This window comes from Bubalus bubalis, chromosome 8, assembly GCF_019923935.1.
Source record: "Bubalus bubalis isolate 160015118507 breed Murrah chromosome 8, NDDB_SH_1, whole genome shotgun sequence".
Lineage (NCBI taxonomy): Eukaryota > Metazoa > Chordata > Mammalia > Artiodactyla > Bovidae > Bubalus > Bubalus bubalis.
Window position 1 is genome coordinate 112,229,403 of NC_059164.1, and position 18,686 is coordinate 112,248,088.

At 56.0% G+C, this 18,686-nt stretch overlaps 2 protein-coding genes across 5 annotated transcripts in view; both read left to right on the forward strand.

Annotated features, from left to right (window-relative positions):
• SSPOP (SCO-spondin) overlaps positions 1–10,172 on the forward strand; it is a 52,995-nt gene extending 42,823 nt beyond the window's left edge. Inside the window, exons 83-103 of the mRNA XM_044947027.2 lie at positions 205–357; positions 447–493; positions 681–1,025; positions 1,630–1,797; positions 2,765–2,895; positions 3,137–3,261; positions 3,522–3,568; positions 3,875–4,153; positions 4,428–4,586; positions 4,731–4,847; positions 5,246–5,384; positions 5,536–5,738; positions 5,838–5,965; positions 6,065–6,207; positions 6,334–6,380; positions 6,681–6,898; positions 7,209–7,304; positions 7,440–7,500; positions 7,743–7,873; positions 9,259–9,409; positions 10,041–10,172. Coding sequence (XP_044802962.2) covers positions 205–357; positions 447–493; positions 681–1,025; positions 1,630–1,797; positions 2,765–2,895; positions 3,137–3,261; positions 3,522–3,568; positions 3,875–4,153; positions 4,428–4,586; positions 4,731–4,847; positions 5,246–5,384; positions 5,536–5,738; positions 5,838–5,965; positions 6,065–6,207; positions 6,334–6,380; positions 6,681–6,898; positions 7,209–7,304; positions 7,440–7,500; positions 7,743–7,873; positions 9,259–9,409; positions 10,041–10,063 — 2,911 coding nt within the window. The 3' untranslated portion in view covers positions 10,064–10,172. The remainder of the gene's footprint in view (positions 1–204; positions 358–446; positions 494–680; positions 1,026–1,629; positions 1,798–2,764; positions 2,896–3,136; positions 3,262–3,521; positions 3,569–3,874; positions 4,154–4,427; positions 4,587–4,730; positions 4,848–5,245; positions 5,385–5,535; positions 5,739–5,837; positions 5,966–6,064; positions 6,208–6,333; positions 6,381–6,680; positions 6,899–7,208; positions 7,305–7,439; positions 7,501–7,742; positions 7,874–9,258; positions 9,410–10,040) is intronic.
• Positions 10,173–14,252: 4,080 nt separating this feature from the next.
• Positions 14,253–18,686, forward strand: part of ZNF862 (zinc finger protein 862) — a 33,446-nt gene continuing 29,012 nt past the window's right edge. For 3 of the 4 annotated variants that reach the window (XM_006072238.4, XM_006072239.4, XR_006553005.2), the window contains exon 1: positions 14,253–14,515. In XM_006072238.4, the coding sequence (XP_006072300.3) occupies positions 14,492–14,515 (24 nt within the window). In that variant the 5' untranslated portion in view covers positions 14,253–14,491. The remainder of the gene's footprint in view (positions 14,516–18,686) is intronic. The other variant, XM_025292074.3, reaches the window with a different exon arrangement.

Genomic DNA, 18,686 nt, shown 5'->3' on the forward strand with positions numbered 1-18,686 from the left:
CCTGGATTGCCGGGGTTCCTGGATCCTGTCACCGCTGGTGACTTTGTGCCCACCCCGTGACCTGGCCTTGGCTTTGGTCCCTGGTCATCCCTGCCTTTCCTTAGCCACCTCCACACCTGCGCTGGGCTTCCCCACGGGCGGTGGGAGGCATGACGAAGGGCCTGGGACCATCTCTCACCTTCTCCGCCCCGGGGCCCCACCCAGGTCTTCCACATCGGGCTCGTGGGCCCCGGAGTGTCGGGAGGAGCAGTCCCAGAGCCAGCCCTGCCCTCAGTCCCCGTGCCCACCCCTGTGCCTGCAGGGCACTCGCCCCCGCTCCCTGGGGGACAGCTGGCTGCAGGATGGATGCCAGCAGTGGTGAGCCCTGGGGCAGGGGCGGGGGGCAGACAGGGGAGGGTGCCATGCTGCTGGGCAGCAGCGTCCCTGAGTCTGGGCTCCTCCCTCAGCTCCTGCACCCCGGAGGGCATCATATGTGAAGACGCCGAGTGTGCAGGTCTGGGGGTTCATTCCCAAACCCCCTACCCTGCTGGCCCTTCCACCTTGGCCTCCGCTTATCAGCTCTGTTTGTGTTTCCCTCCTGCCGTGTTTCCAACCGCTGGCCCCTATGTGCTGAGGGTCCCGTCCAACCCTCTGCCTCTTTGTTCCTCTGATTTCTCTAACCTCCCTGCTGCCTCCCGCAGGGCTCGGGGCCTGGACGCCGTGGTCCGCCTGGTCTGACTGCCCTGTCTCCTGTGGAGGCGGAAACCAGGTCCGCACCCGGGTCTGTGTGGCCTCGGCCCCTCCCCGAGGGGGCTCCCCCTGCCTGGGCCCCGATGCCCAGAGCCGGCGCTGCGGGCTGTGGCCTTGCCCGGCGCTGCCAGATGCCTGCTCCTGGGGCCCCTGGGGGCCCTGCTCCCGCAGCTGCGGCCCGGGCCTGGCCTCTCGCTCTGCGTCCTGCCCCTGCCTGCTGGCCGAGGCTGAGCCCGCCTGCAACAGTACCTCCCCGCGCCTGGACACCCAGGCCTGCTACGTGGGGCCCTGCCTGGGTGAGTGTGTGTCAGAAGTGAAGCCCCCTTCTCTGTCTCCTACCTGCGCAAGATCCAGAGAATGTTTATTATTATAATCAAGTTCCCGATTATCTCCCCAAAATATACGTCTGTTTATTTCCTCCCAAGGGATTCCCAGGTGGCTCAGTGGTAAAGAATCTGCCTGCCAGTGCAGGAGCCACAGGGGACCTGTGTTTGATCCCTGGATTGGGAAGATCCCCTGGAGGAGGGCATGGCAACCTACTCCAGGATTCTTGCCTGGAGAATCCCATGGACAGAGGAGCCTGGCAGGCTACAGTCCGTGGGGTCACAAAGAGTCAGACACGACTGAGTGACTGAGCAAGCACGCACCTCCTCTCAAGACTTTTTTCAGTGTTTTCCCTCTTCCACCATCAGTCCTTTAGAGCCCTGTGGCATGTGACCCTCACTGCTGGGTGGCAGGGAAGCCCGCCAGCTGGGACCTTTTGGAATTCTTGGCTTCCTTTGGCCCTTTGCCTGTTCAGGGTGTTGGCTGGGGCTGGGATGAGAGGGGAGGGTGGGTGGGAGAGAGGCTGGGGAGCTCAGAGAGGCCCTTGGCTGAGCCCTGGCCCCGCTTGGTCCCTAGAGGAGTGTGTGTGGAGCAGCTGGAGCAGCTGGACGCGGTGCTCATGCGAGGTGCTGGTACAGCAGCGCTACCGACACCAGCGGCCCGCGCCCGGGGGTGCCGGGGTGGGCACCCCCTGCACTCGACTGGACGGCCACTTCCGGCCTTGCCTCATGGGAAACTGCTCCGGTGAGGCCCCGGGAGCAGGGAGCTGGGGAGACGAACCCTGGCAGGGGCCTCCTGGGGTCCCCAGGGGGCACCGCCAGCTCCTCTTAGAGTGATACTCAGGGTGCCCAGGTCCTCAGAGGGGTTGCCCGTGCCTGCACCGACCCTGCCCTTGGCTGGGACCCTGCTCCAGCTGCTCCCTGCCTCACCCTCGGGTGCTCGTCCCCACCCTGCCCCACAAGCCTTCACCGTGGTTTTCTCACTTTGCAGCTACAGGCCCAGCTGTGGCTGTGTGTGTGTGTGTGTGTGTGTCTTTTCTGTAGTTGCAGCAAGTGGGGGCTACTCTCTAGTTGCAGTGCTTGGTCTTCTCATTGCGGTGTCTTCTCTTGTTGCAGAGCACATGTTCTAGGGCACGTGGGCTTCAGTAGTTGCAGCACATGAGCTCTGTAGTTGTAGCTCTTGGTCTCTAGTGCACAAGCTCAGTAGTTGTAGCGTACGGGCTTAGTTGCTTCTTGCCACATGGGAGCTTCCCAGACCAGGGATCGAACCCGTGTCTCCTGCATTGGCAGGTGGATTCTCTACCACTGAGCCACCAGTGAAGCCCCCCAGCTGTGGCTTTGTGTCCACTGGTAGCTGCCCCAGGCATGGTGGGTCTTTGCCCACTTATTACTCCAGCTGCCCTCCATCTCCACCCCTCTGCCTCCCACCTGCCAATCCCGGGAGCTACCTGCCAGGGCTTGAACCCCCTGCGGCTTGCTGGCTCTTCTGGGTCCAAACAGTTGGAGGTGCCTACAGGGACTGAGTGGGCATGGATGGGGCAACACTGGTCTGTCCTTACCTACCGCAGGGGGGCAGTATCTTGCACTCTTACTGGGTGACTTCAAGGGGAGGTGATGGGACCACGCACTGTGCCCTCTGGGTTTGGGGGGCAGACAGTGTCTCTGGGCTGCACCCTGCACCAGCCTGTCTGCCTGCCTGCCTCCCCCTGCAGAGGACAGCTGTGCACCTCCCTTCGAGTTCCAGGCCTGCGGCTCCCCCTGCACTGGACTCTGTGCCACATACCTGAGCCCTTGGCTCTGCCAGGACCTGCCGCCCTGCCAGCCTGGCTGCTACTGCCCTGAGGTGAGGAGTGGAGCCAGGGGAGACGCCCCAGGAGGAGGGGTCCCCTGTCCATTCTCCCGCACCTCCTCCCCTCCCCTCTGAACCTCTCATCTGGACAGCACTGCACATTCTGCCAGGCGGCCGTTTGCCCACACCATTGACTCGGCAGCACGCACGGCACCTGCTGGGGGCCAGGCATGGGTGGACATTAGGGTGACGATGAGATGCCACAAGGCCTTGTCCCCTGTTCCCTTCTGCACAGGGGCTACTGGAGCAGGCCGGAGGCTGCGTACCCCCAGAACAGTGTAACTGCCAGCACGTGTCAGGAGAAGGAGCTGGGGTGACCCTGGCCCCCGGGGACCGCCTGCAGCTGGGCTGCAAAGAGTGGTGAGTGTTGGGGGTGAGGGAGGTGGCATCAGAGGTCTGGGACCAGGGACTGGACCAGGGAGGAGGAGGGGTTCCGCAGGGCGGCCTGACCCCCGCAGAGAAGGCCAAGCAGAGCCCCAAGGTCCCAGCCTCCCCCTGCTCCAAATGAGCCCAGAGCCCAGGTTACCCCTACATGAGCCCCCCACCCACCAACCCACCAACCCACCATTCTGGGCTGGGTCCTGCCTCCTGGAGCCCACCCTGACCACCCCCTCCCACAGTGAATGCCAGCGCGGGGAGCTAGAGTGCACCAGCCAAGGCTGTCAAGGTGACTGGACCGGGGAGACCAGCTGTCCCTCTTTTTCCGGGACTCGGGTAGGGGGCTGGATTTCTGCCCAGGACTTGGGTGGGGGTGGTTTTTTGCCCAGGACTGGGTGGTAGTGGGACTTGGAACTTTCATTTCTAGGACTGGGACAGTCCCAGACAAACCAGGATGGTTGGTCCCCCTACTCCGGCTCTCCTGTTTCTGGAACTTTCTGGTCACAACAGGAGCCTCTTGTTCCCCATCCACTGTGGTCTCTGGGTCTGGTGGGGGGAGTCCCTGGGAAGGACACTCACAAGCCGCCCTTCCTAGGTCTTCTGCCTCTGAGCGGCTGGTCTGAGTGGTCACCCTGTGGGCCCTGCCTGCCCCTCGGCCTGCTGGCCCCTGCCTCCAGGACTGCCCTAGAGGAGCGCTGGCCCCAGGACACAGCTGGCTTGTTCCCCACCTCGGCCCCCACGCTGGCTTCGGAGCAGCACCGCCACCGCCTCTGTTTGGACCCTGAGACGGGGAGGCCGTGGGCCGGGGACCCAGACCTCTGCACTGTGCCACTCAGCCAACAACGCCTCTGTCCAGATCCTGGAGCCTGCCAAGGTGATGGGGGGGCGGGGCCACGTGGGGCTGGGAATGGGCGGGGTCTTGTAAGGGGCGGGGCCTGGCCGGGTAGGGCTGGGCTCCGCTATTCATGTTTTGTTGGTGGGGGGGCCCTTAGCTGGCTGGCTCATCCTCCTGCTAGACTCCAGGGTCTGCTGGATTTGAGGTTGGGAGGGGGCAGCAGCTGGAAGAGGAGGAAGGGGGCTCAGGGCTGCAGAGGGAGCCAGGGGGCGGGGGGTGGGCCTGGGTACTGACTCCCGTTTTCTCTCCCCAGACTTATGTCAGTGGGGTCCCTGGGGGGCCTGGAGCCCCTGCCAGGTGCCCTGCAGTGGGGGATTCCGGCTGCGCTGGAGAGAGGCCGGAGGCCCCCCTGGAGGAGGCTGCCGGGGGCCATGGGCTCAGACTGAGAGCTGTAACATGGGGCCTTGCCCAGGTAACGGATCCAGCATTGAAAGAGGGGCCGGGGATATGGCCTCTGGGGTGGGGTGGGAGCTGCTGCCTCAGCCCCTGGAGGTGCCCGTGGAAGGCTGGGGACTCGAGAACACCTCAGGCCAGACTCTGACCTTCTGGTCCGCAGGAGAGAGCTGCGAGGCCCAGGACACCGTGCCCACCCCTGACTGTGCCAACCAGTGCCCAAGAAGCTGTGTCGACCTCTGGGACCGCGTGGAGTGTCTGCAGGGACCATGCCGCCCAGGTGGCCAGGCCATGCCCACCGCCCGGCCCAGGGACTCTGGGGAAGCCCATTGCCTCCTGCTGCCCAAGAGCTTGTGACCTGGGGTGGGCGGACGGCTGGGTCATGAGTTACAGGGCAGCAGAGTGGATCCCTGGGTCACTTTTAGTGACCAGCTGGGGGTCCTGCCTGAGTGAGCCTTGGTCAAGATGTGCTGTGTCCTTGGGGTGCTCTGGGGCAGCCTCAGAGGTCCCCAAGGGGGGTCTCCACACACGGGGCAGCCTAGAGAGGCCTGATCCTGTGGGAGGGGTGGGAGGAAGGGCACGCCAGGGCTGCCCCAGGGGCTGGAATCCCTCTTGCTGAGAGAGGGCTCCCCGTGTGCGCCTGCCACATCCTGCTTGTCCCCTCACCCCCTCTCCCAGGCTGCCGCTGTCCCCCTGGCCAGCTGGTACAGGATGGGCACTGTGTGCCTGTGTCTTCTTGCCGCTGCGGCCTCCCCAGCCCCAACGCTTCCTGGGCGCTGGCCCCGGCTGAGGTGGTGCGGCTGGACTGCAGAAACTGGTACGAATGCCCTCCAATGGCCACACGGGGACGGGGAGCTTTGGGTGGGAGGCTCGAGCCAGCTCAAGGTTATGGGGCATTGTTGGGGAGCAAAGGCTGTTCATCCTGACTCTCGGGGCTCTGAGCCCTTTCTGCACACCCCTGCCCCCAGCACCTGTGTCAACGGGTCCCTGGCGTGTTCCTCCCATGAGTGTCCAACCCTCGGGCCTTGGTCAGCCTGGAGCAACTGCTCTGCTCCCTGTGGTGGGGGCACCACCAAAAGACATCGGAGCTGCAAGGAGGGCCCCGGGGTGGCACCATGCCAGGCCCAGGACACGGAGCAACGGCAGGACTGTAACCTGCAGCCCTGCCCCGGTGAGTGCCCAGGGTGGTGGGTTCCTGCCCAGCCTGGGGCCTGTCCTGAGGACCCCCCCTTGGACTCCACCTCATTCTCTGCTTCCCCTCCACCCCCAGAGTGCCCACCTGGCCAGGTGCTCAGTGCCTGCACTGTCTCGTGCCCACGCCTCTGTTCGCATCTGCAGCCTGGCACCCCCTGCATGCAGGAACCCTGCCAGCTTGGCTGTGACTGCCCCAGAGGGCAGGTGGGTTTGGGTGCTGTGCCCTGACTCTCGAGTGGGGGACCAGGCTGGTGGGGGGGCAGGAGTGGTGGTCACATGTAACTCGAACCTGCCCTGCCTCAGCTGCTGCACAACGGCACGTGTGTGCCCCCTGCCGAGTGCCCGTGCACCCAGCTGTCTCTGCCCTGGGGCCTCACCTTGACTCTTGAAGAGCAGCACCGAGAGCTGCCCCCAGGGACTCTGCTCACCCAGAACTGCACCCACTGGTGAGGGCGGGGAGTGTGGGTGGGGACAGTGTCGGGGTGGGGTGCTGAGAGTGGGGGTGGGGAGCAGAGAATGGGGGTGGGGAGGAGGGCATGGCGGGCATCTGAAGAGAGCATTTGTCTTCCCAGCGTCTGCCAAGGTGGAGCCTTCAGCTGCTCCCTCACTGACTGTCAGGGTGAGATGTGGGCTGCCCAGGTTCCTGCTGGTCCCTCCAAATCCAAGGCTAGGCTGCCCTGATGAGGGGAGAGGGGCCAGTGCTACCCCCCAGCCACCAAGCTGGGCCCCACTACTATGTGGGAGGGTGGATAGGAGCAGAGAGGTGGGTTTGGAGACCAAGATATCTGGAGGCTGCTGGAGCCGAGTGGGCAGTGCTGAGGAGCGGGGAGGGACCTGGGGTGCCCAGTGTGGGAGGGGGAGGGTGGAGGCTGGACCCAGGGCTGACCTGAGTGGTGGGATGGGTGGTCTTCCCTGGCAGAGTGCCCCCCTGGAGAAACGTGGCAGCAGGTGGCCCCCGGGGAGCTGGGGCCCTGCGAGCAGACGTGCCAGGAACCCAACGCCACAGAGACCCAGGGCAACTGCAATGGGAGGCAGGCCCCGGGCTGTGTGTGCCAGCGCGGGCACTTCCGCAGCCAGGAGGGCCCCTGCGTGCCCGTGGATCTCTGCGAGTGCTGGCACCACGGGCGCCCCCACCCGGTGAGCCACTGCGGCCCTCAGTGCCCCCTGGCCCTTCCTGACCCAGGGCTCTGGACCACTGGTTTGTCCCTGGCTCCTACCCCTGTACCCGGACCCACAGCAGCAGGCAGCTTGGCCAGCGGCTGGCACACTTGGACCATCTCTGGCCCTCAGGGGCCCACCTCCCTCCTGAAACCCTTGCTGCCGACGCTGGTCTCAGGCCACTGCCCTGGCCAGGCCCCTGGGTGGGCTCGGGGTGGGGGGCTGGGCAACAGAAAAGTCTGTGATGGGGAGGGAGGTATGGAGAGCAAGTTCTGCCCCCCTTCCCCAGCCGGGATCCGAGTGGCAGGAGGCCTGTGAGAGCTGCCGCTGCGTCAACGGGGAGAGTGTCTGCACCCAGCACTGCCCCTCACTCACCTGTGCCCAGGTACCCACCTGAGCCCCGCGGCCCTGGGCTCCTTCCCGGGTCCCTCCCTGAAGGGTGGTCTCAGGGCCTCAAGCAGGCAGTGTGGGGCACTGGGCCTTCCTCCTGAGCGGACTGGGGTGCCCCCTCCATCTGCAGGGTGAGACGGCCGTGCAGGAGCCTGGAAGCTGCTGTCCCACTTGCCGCCAGGAGGCTCCGGGTACGCCGGGCGGGGGGCCCCTCCTGCTTGCTCTGGGCCCTTCTCTCCCCCCCACCCCCTGCCCTGGGGAGGCCACCTTCCCCCGTCCTCCCCACCATGCAGATTAGCAGAGTGAAGACCCCCGGCACTGCGTCACAATACCAGGCCACCCCCACCCAGCCTGCCCTGCTCGGGTCCACGCTCTGTTGCCTCATGAAGTCCCCTCATCATGGTCCACTCCCTGCCCTGCCCCTCCCCTACAGAAAAGCAGCCCGTCTCCTGCAGGCACCTCACGGAGCTTCGCAACCTCACCAAGGGCGCCTGCTACCTAGAGCAGGTGGAAGTGAACTACTGCAGCGGGCACTGCCCGTCCAGCACCAACGTCCTGCCTGAGGTGAGCACGGGGTGGGGGGCCTGCCGGCTCAGGGAGGCAGCTCAACCGGCAGACACCCAGGGCCTGCGGCTGTGAGCCCAGAACCCAGGCAGAGCCCAGGGGACATGAGCGACAGAGTCATCTCGCAGGCCTACAGCTGATCAGAGCCAGGTGGCCCGGCGACTTTCAGTGGGGCTTGGGCTCTGGAGTCTGCTGCCTGCCTCCTGCCCCTCCTGGGGCTTTTATACTGCTCCTCCCTACTGTGGCCCCACACAGCCCCTGGCACCTACTTTTCGGCCCACTATGCCCCTCAAGACAGGCCAGCCAGAACAACAGAGAAAGGCAGGGAGGTGCTGAGTTAACCCGTGATACAGTGAGCGAAGGCTGAAGGGCAGATGTTATCCACGGTAGTCTCGTCCTGGATGTTGCCCAGAAGGCTGAGACAGAGCTCCGCTCTGCGCTCACCCTCCTGGCACCGACCTCCTCAGGAGCCCTGTGTCACCCTGACTCCCCCAGCCCTGAGCCTGGAGAGCTGTGGCTCCGACCTGCCCAGCATCCAGCCAGAGTGGAGCCTCACTCGGATCCTGGCCCTGCCTCAGCCCACCTAGCCAAAGTAACCTATGCCTGGAAGACAAAGGTGCTTTCCCACCTGGTCCTCAACCTGTGGCCACTCTCCTGCTCCCCCGAGCACTCCTGAAACCTTCTGGAAATGCCTCTCAAATCACTTTTTGGGTTTTTTAAAAAACACAGAGTGAGGAGAGGACAGTTAATACATTTTTTTTTCTGGGGAGGAAAAAGTAAGTGGCAGTGGGATAGAATCAGGGGGAGAATTTTTTTCTGTTGTCGATCTTTAACTTGGTATTGTATGAATGTATGACCTACTTAAAAATAAAGTTAGAATTACACGTAAAATTAAATCAAACGTTCAGCAGGAGTCACAGAGTTACTGTATAATCATAAAGCAAGAGTGCCTGCTTTGGAGTTAGAACTCACTTTGCACTTAGGATCGGACTGTGCAGTTGAGGACTTCATTATTTGTAGATTCAGAAATTACTACTCTGTCTCTTCAACTACACTTAGAAGTAGACCCGTGTCTTTCCCCCGCTGCTACCAGGATGCAGTGATGAGCGCGTTAAAAAAGCACTCGTTTAACCTGCAAGTTGTTGGATGCTCAGATGGGTGGGGCCTGGAACGGAGGAGGTGGGCTTCTTGGAGAACTGGGGGCTTGGTGGTGACACGCCCCCCGCCTGGCTTCCCTATTTGGCGAAGAGGTCTGGGAGCTGAGATCTTGGAATCTGGTTCTCCCTGCACTCTGCTGTCTTGGATAGGAAAGGCCAGGGAAGGCAGGTGGCTTGGGCAAACTCTTTGCCCCTCCCCAGCTCAGCCACCTGCTCCCTCTCGCCCAGGAACCGTACCTGCAGAGTCAGTGTGACTGCTGTAGCTACCGCCTAGACCCTGAGAACCCGGTGCGCATCCTGAACCTGCGCTGCCCTGGCGGCCGCACAGAGCTGGTGGTGCTGCCGGTCATTCACAGCTGCCAGTGCAGCGCCTGCCAGGGTGGGTGTGGGCGGGGCTCCCGGAGGGGCGGGGTTCTTTGTGGGCGGGGTCTTGGGAGGTGGGGCGGGGCCGGGGCTTAGGCCGGGGTCGGGGGTCACCTGAGGCCAGGAGCTGGCCAGGCCGGGCGCGTTACCCGACAGCCCCTCGCGTGAATTTCCTCCTCCGAGTCCTGCTCTGCTCCATTCCCCTTCTTATCATTCTTGTTGGTTTGTTCTCCAGTCACACTTAAGCCCAGATGTTCGGGGTCAGGCACATCAGGTTCGAACCCCAGCTCATCCATTTCCTCCCTTGTTGAGGTTCCATGACCTCGTCTTTACACCCGGGTGACGATCTGCACAGGCTTGTTGGGAGGACTTGGTGAGAGGCTGTATGCGAAGTGCCAGGTTCTCTATAAACACCTGGTACATGTTAACCCGAGGCCACCACACAGTGTGGCGGGTGAGAAAGAGATGGAAGGGCGCTGAGAACGCCTGGGGCAGAAGCTCACCGTGACTGCGGTCTTCCTCCTGGCGGCTCTCCCTTCCTCTCCTGCCAGTTTGCTCAGCACCTTCCCTCTCTCCAGCCCCATCCCTTCCCAGCCCGATTACCCTGCCTCTTTTGATAGCGCATCTCCCTCTTATTTGTCCTCCAGGAGGTGATTTCTCAGAGCGCTGACGGCTTCCCTGGATGAGGCCTGCACTGGCCATCATGACCCCTCCTCCCATGCCCCGCCCCCCATCCCCTGTTCTAGTTCTAGCGTATTCCAAATAAAGTGACATTGGCAGCAAGCCCGTGTACAGAGTCTGCATCCCAGGATTCAGAGGGGAGGGGAGGCGGGCTGGGAGTTGTGGGGGTGGGAGGGTGGGTTTTGCGCCCTGGCCTGGACCTGTACAAGGACTGTCACTTGGGAAACCTCTGCGAATCGCTCATGATAGTGAACTTGGGCGAGTCACCTCCCATATCTGAGCCTCAGATACCTCATCTTTAGCAGTTGGGATGTAAAGTCTTAAGATTTCTGGTACGAGACATCTCTAGGGCCCCAGGTCCCATCCCTCACCCCATCTGATGGCAGCTGCAGCTCTGGCAGGCATTTCCATGCAAGATACATTCATCTCACGCTGAGGTCTGCTTCTCTTCCTCCTTCTGAAAAGTTTTATTGAGATATAATTTAGATCCTATGAAATTCACCCATTTTGAGTTTACACATTGATGACTTATGGAAAACACAAAGTTTTATAAAAGTTGACTTTTATAGAAAACACACACAAACATCACCACAGGCTAGTTTTAGAACATTTGCATTATTTCAAGCCAATATACGATACATTCTTCCCACCTCCAGGCCCAGTGATTGTATAAAACAATCCGTTTTATTGGGTCCGTCTAGTCAAAGCTGTGGTTTTTCCAGTAGTTGTGTATGGATGTGAGAGTTGGACTATAAAGAAAGCTAAGCACTGAAGAATTGATGCTTTTGAACTGTGGTGTTGGAGAAGACTCTTGAGAGTTCCTTGGACTGCAAGAAGATCAAACCAGTCCATCCTAAAGGAAATCAGTCCTGAATATTCTTTGGAAGGACTGATGCTGAAGCTGAAGCTCCAATACTTTGGCCACCTGATGCGAAGAACCGACTCATTGGAAAAGACCCTGATACTGGGAAAGATTGAGGGTGGGAGGAGAAGGGGCTGACAGGATGAGATGGTTGAACTGCACCACCAACTCTATGGACATGAGTTTGAGCAGGCTCTGGGAGTTGGTGATGGACAGGGAAGCCTGGCCTGCTGCAGTCCATGGGGTCTCAAATATTCGGACACGACTGAGCGACTGAACTGAACTGAGATGTGCCTGTTCTGGACACTTCATATAAATGTCTGGCTCCTTCATATTAGCATGATGATTTTGAGATTCATCTGTCAAGCAAAATAAATAATACAGGAGGTTGCAAATAAATTTATTGGGAACCTTAAGAATTACAATTCAGGAGACATGAATACGGGTAACCCTGAAGGAGTGTTCTGCTAATAAAAACAAAGAGCCACGAGGTTGTTTAAAGTTGCCTGGAGAGAGTGGATTGAGTCTGATGTGAATCAGAAAATAGTTGTCGATAAGGAATCAGGTGGTGCTAGTGGTGAAGAATCCGCCTGCAAATGCAATCCCTGGGTCGGGAAGATCCCCTGCAGTAAGAAGTGGCAACCCATTCCAGTATTCTTAGCTGGAAAATTCCATGGACAGAGGAGCCTGGTGGGCTACACATGGGGTTGAAAAAGAGTCAGACACGACTGAGCACACTACTAATACTAAGAATCAGGAGTCATTTTAAAGAAGGCCTGTCAATAGAAGAAAAACACGCTACCTAAAAATTGCCTGTTTTATTTGGAGCCCTTACTGAGGACTATGTTTTGGGAGACAGACTTTCAGACAGCTCTGAGGAACTCTGAGGCAGTGGAGGAATAATAGATTTTTCTGAGGAAAAAAAATGTAGTTGAACATCAATCGATTATTGCTAATCACAAAATACTGATATCTCCAGTTAATGATTGTAGTGCTTTTCTATGTATGGGAAGATGCAAGAGTCTGGGTTCATTGAAATTATCCCTTACCTATGCATCTTAACTATTTGGGTCAGTACCCTGTTTTCCTCCATCCTGAATCCCCTCAGGGTACACCATGGGGCTGTGGCTACAGTTGTTGATGGCTTGATGGCAGCAACAATTATTGTTAACTAAAATAGCATGCAACATTGCTTTGTCCGTGGATCCAAGAAGTAAAGAGATGATCATATTTTAGGGTAAGGGTCTGGTTAGTATCTTGAGTTTCTGGAAGGTATTCTGGACCCTGTATTCCCCAAACCAACAAATCAACAAGACCCTGTATTCCCCAAGCCAACAAGTCAAAAGATCAGATTCCACCCAGGCTGAGAAATGAATAAGTCACACGCCCTTAATGGACTCTCAGCTCCATTTTCAAGAGCTCTCTTAGCAATACCAACTCCATTTTTATTTTCCTTTCCTTTCACACTTTCATATTACAGCATGTGCCAGCAGCTTGTTCCCTTTTGTTGCTGAATAGTAATCATTGTGTGGATATGCCGTATTTTATCTACGCATTCATCAGTTGATGGACAGTTGAGTACTTCCTTGTTTTTGGTCTACTATGAATAAAGCTGCCATCAATTCAGTTCAATTTAGTCATTCAGTTGTGTCTGACTCTATGTTACTTCATGGACTATAGCATACCAGGCTTCCCTGTCCATCACCAACTCCTGGAGCTTGCTCAAACTCATGCTATAAACATTTAAAGCTGCTATAAACATTCCTATACAAGTCTTTGTGTGGTCATGTTTTCATTTCTCTTGGGTATATACCTAGCAGTGGGAATTGCTAGGTCATATGGTAAGTTTAACCTCTTAAGAAACTTTCAAACTGTTTCCCAAAGTGGTTGCACCATTTTACATCTCCCTCCCCTGCCCCTATGCCATCCCCACTTCTGCCCCAAAATGTACCAGGGCTCATTTCTCTACATTCTCTCCAACACTTGCTGTTATCTTTCTTATTTTTTTTTATTACCCATTCAGTGGGTAAGAAGTTGTGTCCCATTGCAATTTTAATTTGTATTTCCTTAATGACTAATGAAATGGCTAGATAACATCACTGACTCAATGTCCATGAATCTGAGCAAACTCCGGGAGATACTTAAGGACAGGGAAACCTGGTATGCTGCAGTCCATGGCGTTGCAAAGAGCTGCACACAATTTAGTGACTCAACAACAAATGACTGATGATGCTGAGCATTCTTGTTCATGTGCTGATTTGCCATTATATAGCTTCTTTTCACGGAGAAGGCAATGGCACCCCACTCCAGTACTTTTGCCTAGAAAATCCCATGGACGGAGGAGCCTGCTAGGCTGCAGTCCATGGGGCCGCTAAGAGTCGGACACGACTGAGCGACTTCACTTTTACTTTTCACTTTCATGCATTGGAGAAGGAAATGGCAACCCACTCCAGTGTTCTTGCCTGGAGAATCCCAGGGACGGGGGAGCCTGGTGGGCTGCCGTCTATGGGGTCACACAGAGTCTGACACGACTGAAGCGACTTAGCAGCAGCAGCAGCAGCAGCTTCTTTTCAAGCTTCTTTTGCTTTCTGCCCCAGGGCTTTCTGACCACAGAGTGTCCACCTGGCCTCCATACAAGCACAGCTAGAAGTACAAGTGTGAGGACCGAGTGCAGTTACCGTCTAGTTGGGCAACTCTCAACTTCTGGGGATGGGAGCAATGGGTGAATGCTGAGCTCCCCTCCTCCCATTGTTCAATGGACTATTATGGGGAGAGGCATTCTGTATAATTCTTAGAAGTGGAATGAAGCCCCCAATACCTACAGCAGTCACCTCGAAAACGTATCCATCCATCAATTTTTCCTCTTCCCTGCTTAACCCTCCCAAGTCCCAAGGTCTGCTCTCTTGGGTCACTTTCCAGGACCAAACCTTGGTCTCCAGCTTTGCTTCCAGGATGGAGTGGAGAGGGAGGAAGCCAGGCTGGACACTTCTGCTCCAATGTCCAGTGATTCTGTATTTACCCTCTCTCCCTTCATATTCCTCAGACCACCCCGACAGGAGAGTCCTATGCAACTGCAGTTACTGGCAAAAATGGGAAGGAACAGACGCAAGAACAAGCAATCTTATAGCCCAATCAGAGCATTCTGCCCTTACTGTTGGGCCTTGGAGAGTGGAGAGGGTAGAGAACTAACCGCTCTGTCCAACCGAGACCCTGTATTCCCCAAGCCAACAAGCGGCTCTCGAAGCCGCTTACTGAGCCTGGACTGCGCTTCCCATGATGCCCGGGGCTGGGCGGGTGCCGTAAAGCGGTTCGCCTGGTGCGACGCGAGTACCGGCCGCGCGCCTCTCCGGGAACCGCGAGCGCCACCGCCCCCTCTGAGGAGGCACTGCCGGTTCCGGGCCGCGCTCCCTCCCTCTCGGGCGCCCTCCCCACCGGGAATCCGGGTTCTCTCAGGTGGTCGCGGCGGCGGCTGCGGCCTCCTCAGGCCAGGCCGCGGGGGGAGGGGGCGGCCTGACGGCAGTGGCGGGGGCGGCACGGGCCACCGAAAGCGGGGCCATGGAGCCCAGGGAGTCGGGGAAGGTAGGCCTGGAAGGGCCCGGGGGCCGTCACTCCCCTCCCGTCGGTCCCAGGTCTGGGCTCCGGCGAGGCGGGCGCTACAGGCGGAGTCCGCGCAGATGAGCCAGCCTTGCAGGGAAGGACTCGCCCGCTCGCCCGCCTCTTCGTTCGCTCTCCCGGCGAGTCCCGCGCAGCCTTCCGCTCCGTCCCTCCGCGGTTGGCTCAGCCGCGCTTTGCCGATTGGTCGCCCCGTTGGTGCTGGGTGGGTGACCCGCTTAGTGGAGTAATGCGTAAGGGCTTCCCGTTTTTCCCAGCGTTGGCGTTTAAGAGGCCTGTGGTGGTTTAAGGCTTTAAGGTGGTTTAAGGTGGTTAAGCCTCAAAGGCTGGATAAGACACCACTACTGGGAGCCAGGGGAGGGCAGGGTGAGGGCTTGGCCCTGCCTAGATGTCTCTTCCAAGAAAGGGCTGAGAAGCAAAAGACTTGGCATCTAGAATATTTCTTGCCAATTTCTACTTCGTGGAGTATCTGAATATTTCTGAGAAGCATAGTCCCATAAATTTTTTTCAGGCTTTGGGCAAGAAGCGGAGTTGTAAGAAAAGGTGGGGAAGAGTGCTTGAAGATAGACTTAAGTGGGTTTGGCAGGATTGCTAAGAGCTCAGAGTCTGTCAGCAAAGACCAGCGTGGTCGCATGCTCTTGACTTGGAGACCATGGCAGACTTTGGGGACTAAGATCTTTCTAAGATTCTTTGATGCTAGTTCTTGAGGGTTGTTTCTTCTCTGGCCAAAGAGGAATGTCTTCAGCAAACATTTTCGAATGCGGATTGAGTCTCTTTAAAAAAAAAAAAAAAAAAAAAAATTGCTCGTTTAATGAGCCTTTGTGGTCAGGGATTTAAGTTGATGGAGATTCTGGAAGTACAGGATAAATATGAAATGACCACTTTCCTCCAGGAACTCTCCTGCAGTTTTCACCTCAGTAACACGGACAAGCGCGGCAGGGTGGCCCCACAGACGAAAGAGAGAAAGAATCAGGAGGGTATTTTGATGCTGTACTTATTCCTGGGAAGACTGGGAAAGACTTTGAATTACAAAAGAAGTTACTCCTTGCTTAAGCATATTTTCCTTACTCAGCCCTCTCCACAATGCATTTTCCAGATGTAACAACCTATAAACAGTCCAGGACAATAAAGCCCAACAACCTAACCAGAGGAAGATTGAAGATGACCTGCCTGCTAGCCTCATACTTAGCACTTTAGGGCAGCGGTCCGCAGCGTTTTTGGTGCCAGGGACTGGCTATCTGAAGGGCAGTTTTTCCACGGACCAGAGGGGAATAATGTTGGGGGGAGGGTGGTGACTGTTGTGGGAGATGGTTTGAGGATTATTCAAGCACATTGTATTTATTGTGTACTTCTTCTTATTCTTACATCAGCTCCACCTCAGATCATTCGGCATTAGATCCTGAACGTTGGGGGACCCCTGCTTTGCTGTGCTGTGCCATGCTAAGTCACTTTAGTCGTGTCCAACTCTTTGCAACCCTAAGGACTGTAGCCCGCCAGGCTCCTCTGTCCATGGGATTCTCCAGGCAACAACACTGGAGTGGGTTGCCATGCCCTCCTCCAGGGGATCTTCCCAACCCAGGGATCTGACCATTGTCTCTTATGGCTCCTGCATTGGCAGGTGGATTCTTTACCACTAGCACCAACTGGGAGGGCTTTCCTGGGGGCTCAGACGGTAAAGAGTATGCCTGCAGTGCAGGAAACCCAGGTTCGATCCCTGGGTTGGGAAGATACCCTGGAGAAGGAAATGGCAACCCACTCCAGTATTCTTGCCTGGAAAAACCCCGTGGATGGAGGAACCTGGCAGGCTACAGTCCATAGGGTCACAAAGAGTCGGACATGACTGAGCGACTTTGCTCAGGAAGGGGGAAGCCCCAACTCACTCACTCAGGAGTTGGGCAGCCCCCAACTCCTGCTTTAGGGGATACAAAAAACGTAAAGGAAATGGCCCTTGCCCTCAGGTAATATCCGAGGTTTATTTTAAACTGAACCTGATTTTGGACAGGGGAAGCAAAATGTAGTGGGGAAGAAGGGCTATAAACAATTGGCATTGCAAATTGGAATTAGTGATTTGAGGTTGATTTCAAGCGATTCTGTCCATTTGTAGCCTTTCTTAGTCTTTAGTATGAAAAGAGAGAACTACAAATATTTTGGGAAGTGGAAGAGAAATTTTATGTCCTTTTCAGGAAAGTGAAAGTCACTCAGTCATGTCCGACTCTTTGCACCCCTATGGTCTTCCATGGAATTCTCCAGGCCAGAATACTGGGTAGCCTATCCCTTCTCCAGGGGATCTTCCTGACCAAGGAATCGAACTGGGGTCTCCTGCATTGCAGGCAGATTCTTTACCAGCTGAGCTATGAGGGAAATCCTTTTCAGGCCCAATCACTAATTTAAAACCTTGGGGACTGGAAATTTCATTCTTGATTCTAATCTTGATTGCAGGATATCAAAAGGACACCCTTTCCAGGTGTATGTGTTTTTTTAGCTTGGGGAATGAGAATGTTATTCAAAGATAAAGTGATTACAGAACAAACTAGACATGTAAGATGATATGCAAATGAATGATGATAACTAAGGCCTGAGTAGAATAGCTGTGCTATTCTAAAAGTGAAAGGATTAGTCACTCAGTTGTATCCGACTCTTTGCAGCCGCATGGACTGAAGCCTCCTAGTCTCCTCTGTTCATGGCATTCTCCAGGAAAGAGTACGGGAATGGGTAGCCATTCCCTTCTCCAGGGGATCTTCCCAATCCAGGGATTGAACTGAGTTCTCCTGTGCTGCAGGCAGATTTTTTACTGTCTGAGGCGCCAGGGAAAGTTCCATTCTTTATATCACTCTTTTGGCTCAAAGCTGGAAGACTGGGGGGTCCATGTGAGGTATTATTGATCTATTATTAGAATCTTCCTTTGATGCTATTTTGTGATATTTATTAAGTAAAGGCAGTCTTGGCCTATAGGATTGGGTGTGGGGTGTCTTGCTTGTCACTGCAGAAGAATGGATAGAGGTCAAAGACTTCCCCATCACTCTATACCATTATCCTGTTTCATTTTCTTCCCAGCCCTTATCACTGTATAAAATTCTTACATTTATTTATTTACTCACATGTTTGCTGACTTACTGTCTGCTATATCCCCAGCTAGAATAGTGGAGCAATATATGGCATGTAATAGGTTCTCAGTATTTTTTGAATGAATGACTCAAGATAGCATCTCTGCAGAGGGCTTTCTGCTATAGGTGTGGGTGCTGTGACGAACACCGTGTTCTGTGTCCGCTGGGAGATTTGGTGGTGCTGCCAGATAGGGGTATTTATTGTATATTTGTTTATTGCCTCAACAGCATCTCTGGTTCCTAGTCACCGACCTCTAGCAAACCTCCTTCCCTTCCCCTAGAAGTGATTATTCCCTTCTCATTTGCTCTCTGGACCCAGTTTTGTTGTTGCACTTATATCATAGTTGTCTGTCACCTCCCAAGGGGTTTTATTCTCCTTGATGAATATTGTGTCTTTTATATCTTAGGATCTCCAAGCACACACAGAAACAAATAAAATGTGTGTTCAGTGAACAAATGAATTAAATGCCTATGAAATCCTGTGGTGGTGATGGGAGGAAGGGTGGTGATGGTGAAGGTGGTTATAAAATAAGATAATCAGTGTAGGCTTCCGAGCACCAGGCATCATAAGGGCTTCCTGCTCAGGGGAAGCAGAAGTGCTTCGCTCGGTGGACAGGAAATCCCTTGAGAAAGAGATGGACTGTGAGTAGGAACTTAAGTGGGTTGGTGGAAGTGGGCAGAATCGGGAAATCTGAAGACTGGGTGTGTGGAGGGAAGAAAGGAATAATACAGGGTTGTGATTACAATTATATTCACCTGACCTGACTGCAGTAGAGGTTCCAGGTGGGGCAATGTCTAGAGCTGAGGAAGGGGAGTCAGGCTCAGATCTAGGGAACTTGGTGCTGGGCTCAGAACTCAGCTCTACCTATAGACAGTAGGAATCACTAAAATAGAACATCCAGGGATATTCCTTGCTGTCTGTGTAGGTAAGAAAGTCCTCCTATTCAAGCAGATTTGTGTGTGTGTGTCTGTGTGTAGGTGTGTGTTTTACATTGCGGTCATCACAAGGCTCTTGTGGGAAGATACTTCTTTAG